Source organism: Periplaneta americana, chromosome 12 (assembly GCF_040183065.1).
Source record: "Periplaneta americana isolate PAMFEO1 chromosome 12, P.americana_PAMFEO1_priV1, whole genome shotgun sequence".
Taxonomy (NCBI): Eukaryota; Metazoa; Arthropoda; class Insecta; order Blattodea; family Blattidae; genus Periplaneta; species Periplaneta americana.
In genome coordinates, this window is record NC_091128.1 from 49,871,252 (window position 1) to 49,890,290 (window position 19,039).

Consider the following 19,039-nt stretch of genomic DNA (forward strand, 5'->3'; position numbering starts at 1 on the left):
GCATATTGGTGCAGAGGCAGGCGGATGGCAATCTGCGCCCAGTAATGTATTTCAGTCGCATTACAACTCTGGCAGAACAGGCGTATCACAGTTATGAACTGGAGACATTAGCGTTGGTCGAAACGGTGAGGCGTTTCCGTATCTATTTGGTGGGCATTCATTTCAGGGCAATCACAGATTGTTCTGCAGTGCGGGCAACCTTGGTGAAGCGGGACCTGGTTCCGCGGGTGGCTCGGTGGTGGATGGCTCTCCAGGAGTATGACATGGAGTTGGAGTACCGTCCTGGAGCAAAAATGCAACATGTGGATGCATTGAGCCGAAATCCAGTGAATGTCCATCTAGTAAGCATGTCTCAAGGTGATTGGTTCTTCACTGTGCAACTGCAGGATGACAAGACTCAGAACATCGTCACGGCATTGACGCAGGACACGGCAGACAAGAGTCTTAAGGCAAACTACATGGTGAAGGAAGGGAGACTCTACCGGAGAACTCAGGTGGGAAACAGGCTGTATGTGCCAGCGATGGCCAGGTTCAATTTGATGCGTAAGCACCATGATGAGGCTGGCCATCCCGGGTATGAAAGGTGTCTGAGGTTCATCAAGGAGACCTATTGGTTTCCTAGTATGGGCCGTTTTGTCCGAAAATATGTGAATGCCTGTCTGAGCTGCGCATTCAGCAAGGGTGGACATGGGCGACAAGAAGGTTCGCTACACCCCATCAGGAAGGCCTCCATACCCCTGGACACGGTGCACATTGACCATCTGGGGCCATTTGCTAGGAGTATGAAAGGGAACAGTTATGTACTGATGGTGGTTGACGCGTTCACAAAATTCACCTGGGCGAAGGTCACTCGAACCCTCCGTTCGACAGAGGCCATTGAGAAACTGAAGGAGATATTTAGCGATTTTGGATATCCAAGGCGACTTATCTCTGACAGGGGACTGGCGTTTACCAGCAAGGCGTTTGCTGAGTTTCTGGCGGGGCGGGGTGTGCGGCATGTGCTGAATGCTATTGCCACACCCAGGGCGAATGGTCAGGTGGAAAGACAGAATCGCACTATACTTAATGCGATTGGGGCGAGCACAGAGTGTGAATCACGGTGGGATGAGAAGCTGAGTGAGATTGTGTGGGGCATGAACCGCTGTGTCAACAGCAGTACTGGTTTTTCTCCTGCGCAGCTCATGTTTTGTCACCAAGGTGGAGCCATGGCGGACCTGTCTGGTGGAGTACAGGAAGTCAATATGGCAGAAGAGGGCGAAACATTTGAGGACATTCAGCAGGCGGTCCTCAGGCGTAGGGACAAGGCGGCAGAGAACCTGACCAAGGTGGAAAGGGCGATGAAAGCGCGCTATGACCGAGGGCGGAAGGTCGCAAATCAGTATCAGGTAGGTGATCTGGTGCTATGGCGAGAGGCGAACACGTGTTCTGGCGAAAAGGGAGTCAACCGCAAGTTGTTGAACAAGTATGGTGGTCCGTACAGGGTTTCCAAGGTGCTCGGAAATGACAGGTATCAGGTGAGTGCTGTCAAAGGCATGCGGGGATACCGCAACTTTTCAGCCACAGTAGCAGTGGATTCACTCAGGCGGTATCACAGCACAGTTCCTGGAGGTGAACCAGGAGACAATGGTGACGAGGAGACTTTGACTGACAGACAGGACTTGATTGACCTGCTGGAGAGTTGAGAATTAATGGGGACATTAATTTTGCAGGATGTCCGAATGTAAAACGCGCCAGGGCGAGTGCCTGCTGTTTCCAACAGGTGGCAGCACGCACAAGGCACGGAGGAGTCGGGCATCGGATGGTCGGCAGGTGGCAGCAGGAGGGGGGGCACGCGGAGAAGTGGCGGGCATCGTCTCGTCCACTTGGTTGAGAGGCGTGCTCGCAGCAAGGTGTGATTGTGAGACAAGAGCAAGAGGAAGCAGTGACTATACCCGTGGAGATTAGAGACAGCCAAGTATTGCGTGTGATAGAAACTAAACTACAGGTGTATCTTAAAGGTGTACTAACAATATTGTACGCTAATGTGCTGTAGACAGTATAATATACACTGCATAATGAATACGTCCGCATAGACAGCTCAGTTCGTGAATAAAAAGACTCATTGTTAATAATGTACTGTATTTTGATTAAACAAAAACCTAATCAAAACGATCAAACTCAAAATCGCGATATTTCCTAGTTTACGTAAATGAATGAACTACTTTTTTTCCCCTCCTATACCTAGTAAAGTGATTTGTTTGTATATTATGCCAGTATCATCGAACTCCAGTCGTGGAAGGGGGGTAGCAAACGGCGTTGATCCAGAGGTATAGGCAAGTTAATATTAAAAATGTTAGTAAAAATAAAATGATGTCCCTATATTAACTAAAGTTAAGTTATATTATATTTAATTACATAACAAAATGAAAGGAAAAAGTAGAAATCTAAAATGCAGTATCCAGATTTATTCAGCTTTGATTTCATCCCTAGCCTATTAATCAATTGGTTTCATACAAGTAAATACCAGTATTAGGCATTCACATCACTTTTAAGTTTAATTTGATCATTATGAGAAAGAATTATCATAAAAATCAGCTGCCACTGCAAACCTCCGACAGTCTTTTTCGTTCGAGCTCTACCCAAATACCTTCCATAATAATACCGGACAGCTGTATACTAGCAGCATTGACGTGAGTGCGAAATGTTGCGGAGCTGACATCTAACGGAGAGGTATGGTATTACGACCACAAATACAAATATTAACTTAGCGGGAATCGGACTATTGTTCACAACATGAGGTACTAATATAGAATAATATATGAGACACTTAAGAAATGTTGAATAGTACTTAATGTAACATTATTATTGTATAGCAAAGCTGCATATTGTGAGAAATATTGCATACTTCGTATTATTTTCTGTAATTAATTGTTACCGGTACATATTTTTTTCTTTGCTTTAGTGAGACAAAATTAATTCTGACATTAAGAATGAATTTACAATAATGCTTTATATACCCATTGCTGACAACTGCAAAGATAAAAGTGGTATTATCGCCGCGCTCTCATGGTTAACATTCGGCAGGTCTTTGAGCGGCCTCGTGCATAACATTCGGCAGGTCTCTGAAATTTAATAATTGTATTATTGTTTTCAATTTCTTGTGTCGCCGCTCCAATCACTCGCCTCAATTTCAATATTGCAACCAATAAGCTGCTTCCATTATTAAATGACACCTACTTGTCTAATCCACGTGGACTAAAACCGAGGTTGCAACGTCTTGTGCTGAGGACGAACATTACGGTATGTGATTAAAATTATTATTAAAGAGTTATTATTAAGAGTTAAGAATGTCAACGTACTCGTATATGAAATAATAATAATAATAATAATAATAATAATAATAATAATAATAATAAATAATAATAATAGCCATTTAACAATATAACAAACTAGTGCTTATTCTTATCGAGGAAGTAGATGTGACAACGTAACGCTTAGAGTTAAACCTACAGTGAAATCGGTCGGCAAAATTATGTTTTAAAAGCACACCGCATGTTATTGTATGATGCCGAGATGTTAACTATGAGGCCGCGGCGATAATAGTAATCTGATGCATGTAATAAATAGTAAAGGCATGTGGACAACAATAAAACTTAATCTACTAAAACCTTAAAATTTCCAAAATTTTCTGTTCATTTATTACGCCTAAATAAAAAAGCTAATTTTTATTGTTCTACCAACAAGGAGACGAAGGCATTAGGCGTTAGGCCTACTGAAGAATTTTGTTGTCTAGGATATCGAAAGTACGATTAGGAGCAGTTTGTAATGCTTTAATTGTAGCAGTTATAAACAGCAGTGAACAGTGCATTACAAAAGAAGAACTACAAGAAGCATTAAAAAAGACGAAAAATAGTAAATCACCTGGAGAAGATAACCTAAATTCAGAATTGTATAAATATGCAGGAGATCTATTTCAAGAAAGATTACTAAGATTTCTAAACGGAATATATCTGACTGCCACTTTACCGGAAGAATGGAAAAATAGTGTAATTATTCCGATATATAAAACAGGAGGTAAACAAAATGTTGAAAACTATAGAGGGATTAGTATCCTCAACACACGTTATAAGATATTTAGTAGGATTTTAAATGAAAAATTAAAAAACCATGCTGAAACTTTCCTTCTGTAGTGTCAAAATGGCTTTAGAAAAGGAAGATCATGTGTAGATCCATTATTTAGTATCAAACCATTGTTAGAAAAAAGAAGAGAATTTAATTTAGAAACCCATATAGCATTTATTAATTTTGTGAAAGCTTTTGATAAAGTCCGAAGAGACCTTTTATTCTACATCTTACAAGATAAAAATATTCCAAATTTGCTATTACAAAATATAATAGAAATCTACACAGACAGCAAAATAAGTGTCAAAATAAATAACTGTATATCCGAAAGAAAATTAGTTAATAATGGAGTTCGACAAGGTTGTCCACTATCACCAACTTTATTTAATATTTATATAAATGAAATTATTTTAAAATGGAACCAAATCTACACATCAGGAATCAAAATAACCAGTGCTCTAACATTAAATACCTTACTCTATGCCGATGATCAAGTCATAATTTCCAATTCAGAGAATAATTTACAAAGAGGATTATATACATTAAATAAGATATTTTGGGATGGAAATTTCAGCACAAAAATCAAAAGTAATGGCATTTTTAGTACAAGACCCAGTCAGAAGTAAGATAATACACAATAAGCAATGCCTCGAACAAGTACAAAATTTCAATTATCTGGGTTGTGAAATATCTTATCAAAATGAAAAAGATGTGAACAAGAAAATTACCAAATTTACACAAATTCTAGGAATAATAAACAATACATTAAAAGCTAAATTAGTACAAAAATCTACAAGAATAAAAATGTATAATACACTAACATTACCCTCCCTTTTATACGGAAGCGAGATTTGGACATTAAAGAAAAAAGACATGAACAGAATCAAAGCAACGGAAATGACATTTTTCAGGACAGCAGGATATACTCTTTTAGACCGAAAAAGGAATGAAGAAATTTTAGAACAATTAGAATTAGAGTCAGTAGAAGAAAAAATCAGCAGATACAAATTCAATTGGCTAGATCATGTAAGAAGAATGGAAAATTTAAGAATCCCAAAAATTATGATGCAGTATAAACCTAGAGGACATCGTCGACCAGGAAGATCTTTTAGAAAACAGCTAGATGGGGCCGAAACAGGTCTAGAGAGGCCTAATTCGTGAAGGATGATGATGATGATGAATGTCAACGTACTCGTGTATGAAATAATAATAATAATAATAATAATAATAATAATAATAATAATAATAATAATAATAATAATAGCCATTTAATAATATAACAAACTAGTGCTTATTCTTATCGAGGAAGTAGATGTGACAACGTAACGCTTAGAGTTAAACCTACAGTGAAATCGGTCGGCAAAATTATGTTTTAAAAGCACACCGCATGTTATTGTATGATGCCGAGATGTTAACTATGAGGCCGCGGCGATAATTGTAATCTGATGCATGTAATAAATAGTAAAGGCATGTGGACAACAATAAAACTTTATTTACTAAAACCTTAAAATTTCCAATACATTTTAACTTCTATTCATTTATTAGGCCTAAATAAAAAAACTAATTTTTATTGTTCTACCAACAAGGAGACGAAGGCATTAGGCATTAGGCCTACTAAAGAATTTTGTTGTCTAGGATATCGAAAGTACGATTAGGAGCAGTTTGTAATGCTTTAATTGTAGCAGTTATAAACAGCACATATACAACCTGACATTTTAACACAGCACTAATTAATAAAACTATTAACTAGTCCAGCAACAATCTACATTGTAGTAGATTACAGCTTGCACACCGTACCGCCTAGGTGAGCTCCTGCGCCGTTCGCACGCAGAACTGCTAGCTGTCCGGTATTATCATAGTAAGATCTCTGCCCGCTGATGAGAAACAAGAGTGCAGCGGCGGCAGGACAAGCTGAGGTGACGCCACAGAGCAACGAGTTGATGACCACTAAATTAAAGTTCCATACTTACGCAGTCCATACCGTCTGCAGGAACGCAGGTAAACAGCAGGCCAAATAGTATAAGCCAAGAGAACATCTTGTCCTGCCAGTGCTCAACAAATGTACAATTGGAATACTTGTGTTGAAATTCTTTTCCATCCATTTATATTAAGATCAATGCGGTGGTAAGAATGGAAAATATACCACATCCTTTTTGGGTGATAAAAACTGCTGTCTTTATCAGGAACAGGAAATGTAATGTATGGTTAAGCAAGTTGCGGGAACAGTTTTAATGAAATTCTTTCGTGTCATAGTAAATATGAAGGATGGTCAGCCAGGATGTGTTCCAGGCTTAAAATGTTGTCTTTAAGTTGAATGAAACTCAAAGATTTGAATTCTCTCGTTGTCTATAAGGCATGGGGTCATCATCCTACATGAATAGTTAATGTGTGAGGGGCGTAGTTTGGAAGGGTGCATTGAAGCTTATGCCTCCTGCCTAACCAAATGTTCGAGGGGGCTTTATGTGTCGTCTCTCAATAAGTTTCAGTCTATAAAGAGCTAACAGAAATACATTATCTGCAGAAGCTCTTGGTTGACATTTTCCCCTTCTCCTTAGGACGACGATGGGGACTATGAAAAACACTAGGGGACATGATTTTTACCTGCGAGAAATTAATGGCAATTTTTTTTGACAATTTTTATATGTAGGAACCGAATATGTTTTTAAAATTAACTTATCGGGTCTGAGTTTTTATTTATATTCGATTCCCGACTATGATAAAATGAATATCATGTAGATACAGTAAATGCTAAGGCTTTGCTACTTATATTTTGTAGAATGAATACCGGTACCTAACAAAAATCTTTATACGCAGTTCGAAACATAATTCTTAAGACCCATTCACAATGAAAATTAAACATAACCATAACATAAACACAAAAGTTTGCGGCCAGGCTACCAAATGGGATCATTCACAATGATTCACATAAACACCGACATTAACATTGGCGTAAGACGTTGACATGAAAGTTTGCAAACTCCAAACTTTCACGCTTATGCTTACGTGATTTGCAAACAGAACACAATCGTGGAGCGCTGAAGTATACGACAGAATATGAGGAAATGACATCGTTGTTATGTTTCCATGGTTACCAGGTATCTTTGCGGTTTTGTTTATGTTCCCATTGTGAATGTTCTTGATTTTACCGTAACGTTTGCATTTTTAAGTTAACGCTTACGTTATGTTTAAATTTCAATGTGAATGGGCCTTTACACTTCATAATGTCTGAACTTGGTGGATTCCTTAATTCCTAAACCTATTGTGAGTGTCATGTACTGTACGAGGCAGGTAGATTTTTATTACAGGATGTCCTTTGCCTTGGATGGGATGGGAGCGCAAGAGCAGAAGAACTAAATAATTGTTTTATATTGAAATTTAGTGTTATCTTAAAAAAAAAATATATATATATATATATATATATATATATATATATACTAATAAACATGTTATTACTTTTAACATTGTTGTGGGTGAAACTTTCGTTTGGAGATTTGGTTCAATGAATTAGTGTAGTGCTGTTGTTCTTTGAAGTAAGAGAGTAGTGTCTTATTGTTAGTCGGTGCGTGATTTTATTTCTGTGCTCTCTGCAACAGACATCACTGTCATCATCCATACAATTTTTGTTATGTTTATGGAAATTTCACACCAAAATCTGAAAGGAAATCTATGAAATTATTGAAACAGTTTACTTTCACTACTTTTCTTGCAAGATTGGTAATCAAGATAAAAAGTGAGCTCCAAAATATTATAACATTAAACATTGGGAAACTAGGCAGAAATTCATTCCTGGTCAATGCAATGTGAATCTCACGAATGTTCTTCTGCCCCCTCTGCACAAAAAACCAAATACCTTACTATAATAATACCGGACAGCTGTATACTAGCAGCATTGGCGTGAGTGCGAAAAATCGCGGACCTGACATCTAGCGGAGAGGGATGGAATTACGTCCACATATACAGATATTAACATAGCGAGATTCGGACTATTGTTTAAAACGTGAGTTACTAATGTGAAATTATATATGAAACACTTAAGAAATGTTGAATAATATTTAATGTAAAATTATTATCTTATATCAAAGCTGCATATTATGAGAAATATTGCATACTTCATATTACTTTCCGTAATTAATTGTTACATATTTTTTTCTTTGGTTTACCGAGACAAAATCAATCTGATATTAGGAATGAATTTACAGTAATGTTTTATATACGCATTGCTGACAACTGCAAAGATAAAATTGATAGTAATCTGAAGCTTGTAATAATTAGTAAAGGCATGTGGACAACAATAAAACTTAATTTGACTATTACACTCTTACTAAGTCATACTACTTTTGACCAATAAAACGGTACGAAAGTTCGTATTTCAACCAATCATGGCTGCTTATCGCACAATTTTATCGCGTCCCTAGCATTTTTTTAATTTTATCGCGTCCCTAGCATTTGTTTCTTTGTTTGCCAACATTTGAAACTGCGCTGGTCTGGACGTCAAAAAAAAAAAAAAAAAAAAAAAAAAAAAATATATATATATATATATATATAAAATTACAAACCACTCCAGTCGATGCACAGCAGTTTCAAATATGACTCGCATTGGCATTCAAGAACAAGAATTAATAAAAATCACTGATCATACCTATGCATCTTCTGAAATCCTATTTACAAATAAATGAAGAGCACCATTCGGAAGTCCTGAATAAGTTGAATACACTATGTAGGCCTACATCAACGAGTTCCACTTCTATTACGCACACGTCCAATATAACATCAATTGAACCATCAACCACATTCAAATTTGAAAATTGTACATTCAATAATTATTCCTTTTAAAATTATTCATTCTAAATCCTGAATAAGTTGAATACACCATGTAGGCCTAAATCAACGAGTTCCACTTCTATTACGCACACGTCCAATATAATATCAATTGAACCACCAACCACATTCAAATTTGAAAATTGTACATTCAATAATTATTCCTTTTAAAATTATTCATGTTTATTTTTTATGTCGTCGTGGTTAATTAAAACTTTTCTAACACTTGTGTATATTAGTTAGGTTATGTTATAGCCTAGATCATATATGTAACAGATAACTCCTCGCTACGTTAAAATCGGCAGCACTTTGAAGAGAACAACCGCCAGGATCGCCACCCGTCCGCCGTAAACGAACACGAGATGGCAGCACAGTCGCTAATATAATTCAAATGGGAATTATGACGTGACACCTGATATAACAACTAGATGGCAGCGTAGTAAACCTGACAAAAGTTGTTAACCTCAAAGCCTATAAGCCCGACATATCTGTTACATATATGATCTAGGGTTAAATCCAGACGAAAGTAACAGTGTAACAGCGAGTAACTAGTTATTTCGTGTCCAAGTTATTTTTGTAACCGTTACAATTGAGTAACTGTTACAAAGTAACTGCTACGTTATTTTTCACCCATCCCTATAGATATATACCATTATAGGGAAATATGATGGAAACAAAAACAGATACAATAAGATAAATATCACTAGAATATCAAAAATGTAATGAATTTCTAAAATGTAACCCACTAAAATATAAGAAAATAAAAGACGTGTTAATGTGTTCAATTTGAATAAATAAATTTATAGTCGTGTTAATGTCTTCAATTTGATTAAATAAATATTATAGTCTATGTGTATGAATTAATCACCCTGTATTATATTAATGTTCTATAATTTCGGAATATATATGTTTCATAAATTGTCCTACTTGATTCACGTACTATATTATTTTTCTGCACGATAATATTATATTATGTAATTTCATTGTAACTGTAATTTTACTTTTAGTTCCTATTTTATTTTATTTATACATTCCTCTTATATTAATAATATATCGCGACCGAACGCGAGCACTGCTCATTCGGTCCTAAAATTTATTAATATTATTGTATCCTCTTTTTTATATTCATGTATTATTTTATTCTATTTCTATTGTTATAATTATATTCTGTAGTCTGTGTTATATTTTGTATTAGGAATAAATAGATAAATGAATAAATGAATGAATAAATAAATGAATAAATGAATGAATAAATAAATGAATGAATAAATAAATGAATAAATGAATAAATAAATGAATAAATAATAAATAAATTCCACCGTGTTAACAAGTCATTCCTCAGCCTTACATTAATCCTATTAGTTCTCGCATCCATTACTATTTAAAGTCCAATACAGTCATGTCTAAATATTTAATTATGATTGATTTTATTTTAGTACGTCTGTTACATATTTCAAGTTTAAATATGTTCGAATACTACAAGACAACATGTTCCCATAAACTGCAAGTTGCAAAAGATGAATATACATAGGAATGATGATTTATATACTATGCACGATACTCAATTTCTGACAATATAGATTTTCAAAACAAGTAGGCGCCAAAATTTTACGAGAAATTTAAACCAGACTTCAATATCCTACAAACAGAAAGAGCACCTATTATTTACTCTTGATTCAACTAACCAATATCAATAGTGTTTCAAAATACACAGTGAGTATTATATTGAAAAGGTCTCAACAAAAAATGCTTCTGTACTATACCCTAATTTTGTAATAATATTATTAATATTCAATAGTAGTCAAGGCTTCTAAACTTCTCACAGGTTGCATTATCATCGAGCTTGTGGGCGAGAGATCGACGGGAAAAGAAGGGCGATTCTGACGTCACAAGATAGCTGAGCGCGCCAAAGCTCAAATGTTTCAAAGCAGTATCTGGTGTTTTTTCTTGTTTATGATGTTTTCAATGCATTATGCCAGGTCAAAGGTGTGCTGTTGCATTATGCAACAATTCTAACGATAAAAATAAAGAGTTGTCTCTCTTTACCATTCCTAAAGATTTATGAATTAGAAAAAAATGGGTAATTGCGTACAAAAGACAGGATAAATTCAATCCTGATACAAGCAGATTAAGCTCTGATCATTTTAAAGATGACGATTTTGTTCCTGATTTTCGAGCAGCTTTAATGAAAATAAAGCCGAAACAACCGAGAATGTTAAAGCCTACAGGTAAGTTGAAATAAATCACGTAGGTCTATATAAGTACATTAATACCAGCTTTGCGTAATAATTAGATTAGGTTCATCTATGTTAACCTTCAAATTATTTTCTTTCTTTTGTAATCTTTGCTGGGTCGTACACAACTTACAATTAACAAAATAATCATGCTACTTATACTAACAGTCGGTTTTCAAAGGGGTGGAGAATTAGCGACTGATACCAGTAATGCTTTTTCACTATAATTCTCATTATATTGATTTTATATTAACGATTTATGACATTTTGTTCAGTGGCGTGCGGTGACCATTCAGACAGCCGAAGCACTGAATATTATAATTGTTAGGTACACAATAGTAAATCAAATCACAACTGATAATAATTTAAAAGATCACAACTGATAATAATTTAAAAGATCATATATTAAAATAAGTAGACCTAATATCAATTTAAGTTTCTTAAAGCTACCATTAAACAACATTTGATATAAAATAACAAGCTTCTGGCTTTAAACTCACCCTTGGCACTTCTCACAGCGAGATCAACGGAACTGAAATTCAATCCTTCTCTCCTGGGAAGCAAATTTGGTAACCACCTCATCGAAGAACTCTTTCTTCTTCCTGAGTTCTCCTAGTAGGCGCGCTTCAATTGAAATAATTCCAAGATGAGATAGTCTCTCTTCTCCAGTAGAATTTCGAGAGTAGTTTTTGATTCTCTTCAGCGCTGAAAACGACCTTTCTACTGAAGACGTACTCACAGGAATTGTACACAGTAATGTCACTAACACATTAAACTGCTGAAAACTTTTTTTCAGCATTGAATTAGTACTCAATAGTTTTGCAAGTTCACTCATGGTTTTATTTCTAAACTCTTCACTGCTGTACACTACAATCAGCTTATTTTTCAATCGAATGATGTCGAAAAATGTTCCATATGTATCTATGAGACTTTGAAAGCAACTTTCTGGGAATTGATTAGTATATTTTTCGTAGTTTTGAGGCGACAATAAATTTAAAAATTTCAGTTTAGAATAATTTTGAAATCTTACATCCAAGTGGTTATCAATAGTATCAAACACTTCGCAATACATGCGTTTATAGTTGATATTTTTTCTCTTCGGAGGCTCACCTGCTTGAGACACGGTTTCTTGGAAAACCCCTTCATAATCGTCACGTAATGTGGCTATGGAACGGCGAGTTTCTTGTATTTTCTCTTGACAGTATAGAATATCATTTGCTTAGTTCTGTAGGATGTTGTACAACACATCGGTGAAGCTAAATATTTTGTCAAACGTATTTAAGAGAAAAACAAATTTGAAATCTTCCAAAAGTGTCAAAAAGCCATTAATTGGTGCTAAAATATCTGACTCAATTTCTTGAGGGTGTTCTAGCATAGCACAAAATACATTACAAAGTTGAATTCTGTTCCTGCACACAGTGTTTACCAGTCTTGATGAATAATTCCATCGCGTTGGACAGACGTGTGGAAGACGACGTTGCAAAAATTGATCCAAAAAGTTAGCACGTTTCGGCGATCTTGAAAAAAAAAGCTGCAAGTCCATTAAGCGTACTAAAAAATATTTTACACTCAGGTATTTGGCTGGTGCTTTGAGACAAAAAGAGGTTAAGTACATGGGCATAACAGTGAAAAAATAGGGCTTCTGGATGTGTGACTTTGATTAATGCTTGTACTCCATTCAAATTTCCCGCCATCGTCGCTGCACCGTCATACGTTCGTGCAATCAATTTTTCATTACATCCGAATTCTGTTAAGAAGTGCCGGATAAGTTCTGCAATAGCTTGGGCATGTTTGTCACTACTTATATCACAGAACCCCAAGAATCTTTCCTTTATCTCTCCTTCATGCACATAACGCAGGACAATAGAAAACTGTGCTTTATTTGCCACATCTGAAGTTTCGTCAACCATGACGGCTACAAAAGGAACTTCAATAATTTCCTGCTTTATAGCTGATAAAACGGTTGAACCTACAGCTTGGATTAGGTCATTTTGAATTCGATTAGAAATTCCTTTAAACACAGTAGAGGTTTCTAAATGCTCCGCTAAAAGAGGATCATATTCTGCAGTGTACTTCAGCAATTCCACATAATTGCCCCGATTAACAGAATTTTCTGTTTCATCATGAAAGGCCAACTCTTGTTTTCCCAGAAAACACACTGCATTAATAAGCCTTTTAAGGATGTCCCTGTTCCGCTTTACCTTTTGATTGTGTAGAGATATTTCATTTTTAAGCTGGTGGTCAAGTGCAGTTTCTATTCTATTTTCCCCAAAAGCAGTTATAGCTACAGACGATCGTAGGTGGTTAACAGACAGCCCGTGCTCGGCTATAGATTTTACTAAATTTCCCAAATGCGTGTACCCAGTTCTGGTCCAACTAGTATTTCTATCCTTTCCAAACAACAGACAGTACCAGCAAAACACCGCATTTAGCTCAGCGCTACCGGCTAACCAGTCACATTTGCTACACACATTAGACTGAAAATGTCTAGTAAATTTACTGATCTTTTTTTAACCAAGTTTGGTAGTTCTGGTGTTGGCCGTCCATTTTTAATTATCTCATTTTTTTTCTTGGAAAGGATGAGCGGAAAAGGGCTTCAACACAAGCTCTTTTATAATACATGTAGACATTGTTCTATATTATATAATGTATTGTATTATTAGTTACTACCTGGTACCTTCACGAACTAAAACATTTTCACACACATTCGACAAACATGTACACTGAAGAAAACATAATTGTTACTGATACACTTTACACTTTCTATATACTGTACAACTTCTCACATGTGACTCGAAATTACGGGGAATGCTTCTGAGCGCGACGGTCTGGACAACACTACAAAAAATAGGGGCGAAGTGTGGCATCTTACTGCTCTAAAAAAAAGCAACACACAGGTATAGTCGGTGGCTCAGGAGAAGACGAGCGCGGAAGGGAACAGAAGAAAGGGTGGTAAACAGATATCATTACGACAACAGTGCAATACTTGTACTACTAGTAGACGGAAATAATGTTTCCACTCACTAGTAGTACAAGTATCGCACTGTTGTCGTAATGTAATCTATTATCCACTCTTTCCCCTCACTCCGTGCTCGTCTTCTTATGAGTTACCGACAGTACTCGTCTCCATGCTCTTGCAGGCATTCTCTTAGTTGACACGCGTAAGTGACGTCACAACCCAAGCTAGCTTCGGATTGTGGGGTGCAGATGCACATAGCCCGTGGCCTTCATCAGAGGTGCGCTCGCAATTCCTTCGCTGTTCAGCCGAAGTAGAAGTGACAATGCTTCGGTTCGCTCACAATACCAATAGTGTAACGTATTAAGCTCTAAGTTCTATACGTTCTGAAGAAATCTGACGATTTTATACAGATATTATTGAATAATCGAATAATTATGACATAATATATTGTTACCGAAGCAGTGCTTCAGTAGCTTACCCTGAATGCAAGCCACTGATTTTGTCCTTATGGCATATTCAGTGGGTTAATCATAAAAGCCTCCAGTGACAATTCATTGTTGAGTTATAATGCTTATTGTAAATGAACGTGTGGCTGACATTTCATTACCGATACATGCTCCTTTTTCCAAACTTTAGAATAAGATATTAAATAACATTCGATGTTAGAATTTTTATAAACACAAGACTGGAAACTAGCAGACGAAAATGGAAGGCATACACTGAGAGCAGACGAATTGTTAAGAAATACAGAAAAATAATGCCGTGACAAGTGCAAGTACAGTTTTTATATACACGGTATAAATACTTTCAACGTATTTACATTATGCCATGACACGTACACAATTGGTTTATACCCATTGTAATGTTTTTATTTGAGGCGGTTATGTTTATAATGTACGCTGATGTCGCTATAAATTTGAAAATAAAGGACCAATGAGCATGGACACTTCGCGCGTCGTCAGCCAATTAGCCATTTGATTGGCTAATGAAAAATGAGATAACCCATTGAGTGTATAGAAGCCTTCAATAGTAGTCACCTACAACATTCGTCTTCTTCTTTATCGATCATGACCTACTGTATCAGGTTATGATTTTATACATGTTTCATGACTTACTCTACAACACAGAATTTAAAGAATAATATCAGCTAATAAAAAATTGTCTTGCTTACAAATGGCTTTTAAGGAACCCGGAGGTTCATTGCCGCCCTCACATAAGCCCGCCATCGGTCCCTATCCTGAGCAAGATTAATCCAGTCTCTATCATGATGATAGGGAGGTGGGATATGATGATAGTATCATCATATCCCACCTCCCTCAAATCCATTTTAATTTTACCCTCCCATCTACGTCCCGGCCTCCCCAAAGGTCTTTTTCCCTCCGGCCTCCCAACTAACACTCTATATGCATTTCTGGATTCGCCCATACGTGCTACATGCCCTGCCCATCTCAAACGTCTGGATTTAATGTTCCTAATTATGTCAAGTGAAGAATACAATGTGTGAAGTTCTGCGTTGTGTAACTTTCTCCATTATCCTGTAACTTCATCCCTCTTAGCCCCAAATATTCTCTCTGTTCCTCTCTCAAAGTAAGAGTCCAAGTTTCACAAACATACAGAACAACCGGTAATATAATTGTTACATGTGCAAAATATTACCAACTGCAATTGAGTGGTTAAAATAATTTTAACGACTGTTATAGTTAAGTGTTGGTTGTTTTAAATAAAGTGATGTTGAAGAAATGGAAAATACATTAACAAAATGTTAAATATAAACACGTTGTTAATTTAACACTACAGTAGTTAAGCCAAATTAAACATTTTTTGGAGAAACTGGTCATAACTCTTCTAGCAACTCTTTAAATTGCCTATGGCGAAGGGAGCTTGATTTAATCAAATTCATGCAATTCACAAAAACGGACATAACATAAAACTGATTTTGCACATAAAGCCTCCCTATGAATTATGCAGTGTATAGACAAAAAATAAGAGGCCACATCCATATTCCTTAAACATTTCTTTAATCTACCAATAAAACTATTTTCATTCCCTTTTATCGACGGGGACTCATCGGTCGCAACACTAACTAGTATAGCTCATAAGAGAAGAGGTTGAGATTCGCTAAGAGCGGGCAAATTCCTACAGCGAATACTGATTGGCATGGCTGGTATATGCTGTGCGCTCGATATCAAGTTCTGCTGTGATTGCTAGCTAATATCGTGTCATGGTCTAAGTAAAACCCGCTCACAAGCAAACGTTCTGATGGGGGCAGATAAAAAAGTTATTTTTTTTTTCTTCCATCATGTTAATAATATCAAAAGAAGTGCTTATACAAATTTTGGCCACTCGACCGCAATTACGAGGGCCGTAAAAATAAGTTCGCCAGGGGCCGCTAACAGAAAGAAAACACAATTTAATTGAAACAGACACAGCAATTGTTGAGCTATTTCTCAACATATTTTCTATCGGAACTGAGACATTTCTCATATCATGGGATCGACAGAGAGAGGCGCAGAAGCAGTCAAACGCTGGTTCCGTTCCGATCTGAGACGGCTGATTTCTACGACACAAAAATTGATCCTATGGTATGATAAATGTCTCAATTCCAGTGGGGGATATGTTGACAAATAGCGCAACAATTGCTGTATCTGTTTCAATAAATATTTCTATACAATTGTGCTTTTTTTCTATAAACGGCCCCAGGGAAAATCACTTTCTGGACGGCCTCGTAATTACGGTCGGGTGGCCAAAATTTGTATAAGCACTTCTTTTGACTTTATTAACATGGTGGAAGAAACAATTTTAACTTTTTTATCTGCCCCCATCAGAACGTTTGCTTGTCAGTGCAAATATGCGTAATGCGACAAACATTTTAAAGCAAAGCCGCATCAGCAAAGCCGCATCACACCGAAGTATTATAGCAAGAAGAAATAGCTAGCAAACAATGAGTTGTATGCATTGTATTTAACAAAGACTACATTGTTAAAATATACAATACGTTGATACTATGGTTACAGAATTTATTGTTCACTAAGCTCTAAAAGCAAACGGAACGTATTATTCTTTGCAATTCAAAAAGCGCGATTTAATCGTAATCACGATGTGTTTTGAAGGACTCAGAAGAAGATTTTCACGCCTCATGGTAAGACATTATTGATATTCATTAAAAATTCGGCCGCGCTTTGTAGAAATAGTGAATCTTTCTTATTGCCTCAATGAAAACGTAGCTTTGATTTTCTTTACTTTTTCTTGAGTAAGAACAAATGAGTCACTCCCTGTGTGTTTGCAAGTATCATTTTGCACGATGAATTATAGAAGTTGGCTTCATAGTCCTGGAGGTCTGACTTTGGACCTCGGAAAATGAAGTATTGGTGGAATGATGATGATAACGGTGAGTGAAAACGCCTTTTTATTCAATGCTGTTGGAATTTTTTGTTTAAGATAAAATGTTTTCATAGCCACGATATATCCTCTTTTTCTTCTCAACGTTAAAAGTTTATGTCAAGTCGTTGCCGAAAAAGAGCAGAGTTGCTATTACACGACATTAACAATAACTACGACTAATAATATTTTGTAGTACCCGTAGCAGAAGGCATATGACTCGGTTAAGACAGGTGTTATATGATATTCTTATTGAATTTGGTATTCCCAAGAAACTAGTTCGATTAATTAAAATGTGTCTCAGTGAAATGTACAGCAGAGTCCGTCTATTGGTCAGTTTCTGTCGGATGCTTTTCCAGTTCACTGTGCGCTAAAGCAAGGAGATGCACTATCACCTTTACTTTTTAACTTTTCTCTAGAATAGGGCTGGGCACGGGGAGCGATTCCAAACTCTAAACGGGAACTCTTAATATTCATCCGTGACGGTATCAACGCTGTGCGGTGTTCGGAAGGGGAGAAGTCATATAGCTCCCCGTGAGAGAGTAGAATCCGCTCTGGGTGCCCAGCCTTGTGACTAGAATATGCCATTAGGAAGATCCAGTATAAAGAGAGGGTTTGGAATTGAACGGGTTACATCAGCTGCTTGTCTATGCGGATAACGTGAATATGTTAGGAGAAAATCCGCAAACTATTAGGGAAAACACGGGAATTTTACTTGAAGCAAGTAAAGAGATAGGTTTGGAAGTAAATCCCGAAAAGACAAAGTATAGCTATGTTATGTCTCATGATCAGAATATTGTACGAAATGGAAATATAAAAATTGAAAATTTATCCTTCGAAGAGGTGGAAAAATTCAAATATCTTCGAGTAACAGTAAAAAATATAAATGACACTCGGGAGGAAATTACACACAGAATAAATGGGGAAATGCCTGTTATTATTCGATTGAGAAGCTTTTGTCATCCAGTCTGCTGTCAAAAAAGCTGAAAGTTTGAATTCATAAAACAATTATATTTAACAGTTTTTGTGTTTGGTTATGAAACTTGGACTCTCACTTTCAGAGAGGAACAGAGGTTAAGGATATTTGAAAATAAAGCGCTTAGGAAAATATTTGGGGCTAAGTGGGATAAAGTTACAGGAGAATGGAGAAAGTTACACAATACAGAACTGCACGCATTGTATTCTTCACCTGACATAATTAGGAACATTAAGACCAGACGTTTGAGATGGGCAGGGCATGTAGCACGTATAGGCGAATCCAGAAAGACATATAGAATGTAAGTTGGGAGGCCGGAGGGAAAAAGACCTTTGAGGAGGCCGAGACGTAGATGGGAGAATAACATTAAAACGGATTTGAGGGAGGTGGGATATGATGATAGATCCTGGATTAATCCTGCTCAGAATAGGGACCGATGGCGGGCTTATGTGAGGGCGGCAATGAGCCTTTAGGTTCCTTGAAAGCCATAAATAAGTACCGGTAGCAGGTCGTGGTCAGAGAACGCATACTCAGTTTTGAAGTAAGAATTTTTCTCCGTTCCATTACTCTTTT

At 36.6% G+C, this 19,039-nt stretch overlaps 1 protein-coding gene across 2 annotated transcripts in view; it reads right to left on the bottom strand.

The window, feature by feature from the left end:
• LOC138710393 (vascular endothelial growth factor A-like) overlaps window positions 1-6,210 on the bottom strand; it is a 51,797-nt gene extending 45,587 nt beyond the window's left edge. Inside the window, exon 1 of one of the 2 annotated variants that reach the window (XM_069841278.1) lies at window positions 6,072-6,210. In XM_069841278.1, the coding sequence (XP_069697379.1) occupies window positions 6,072-6,203 (132 nt within the window). In that variant the 5' untranslated portion in view covers window positions 6,204-6,210. The remainder of the gene's footprint in view (window positions 1-6,071) is intronic. The other variant, XM_069841279.1, reaches the window with a different exon arrangement.
• Window positions 6,211-19,039: the final 12,829 nt, after the last annotated feature.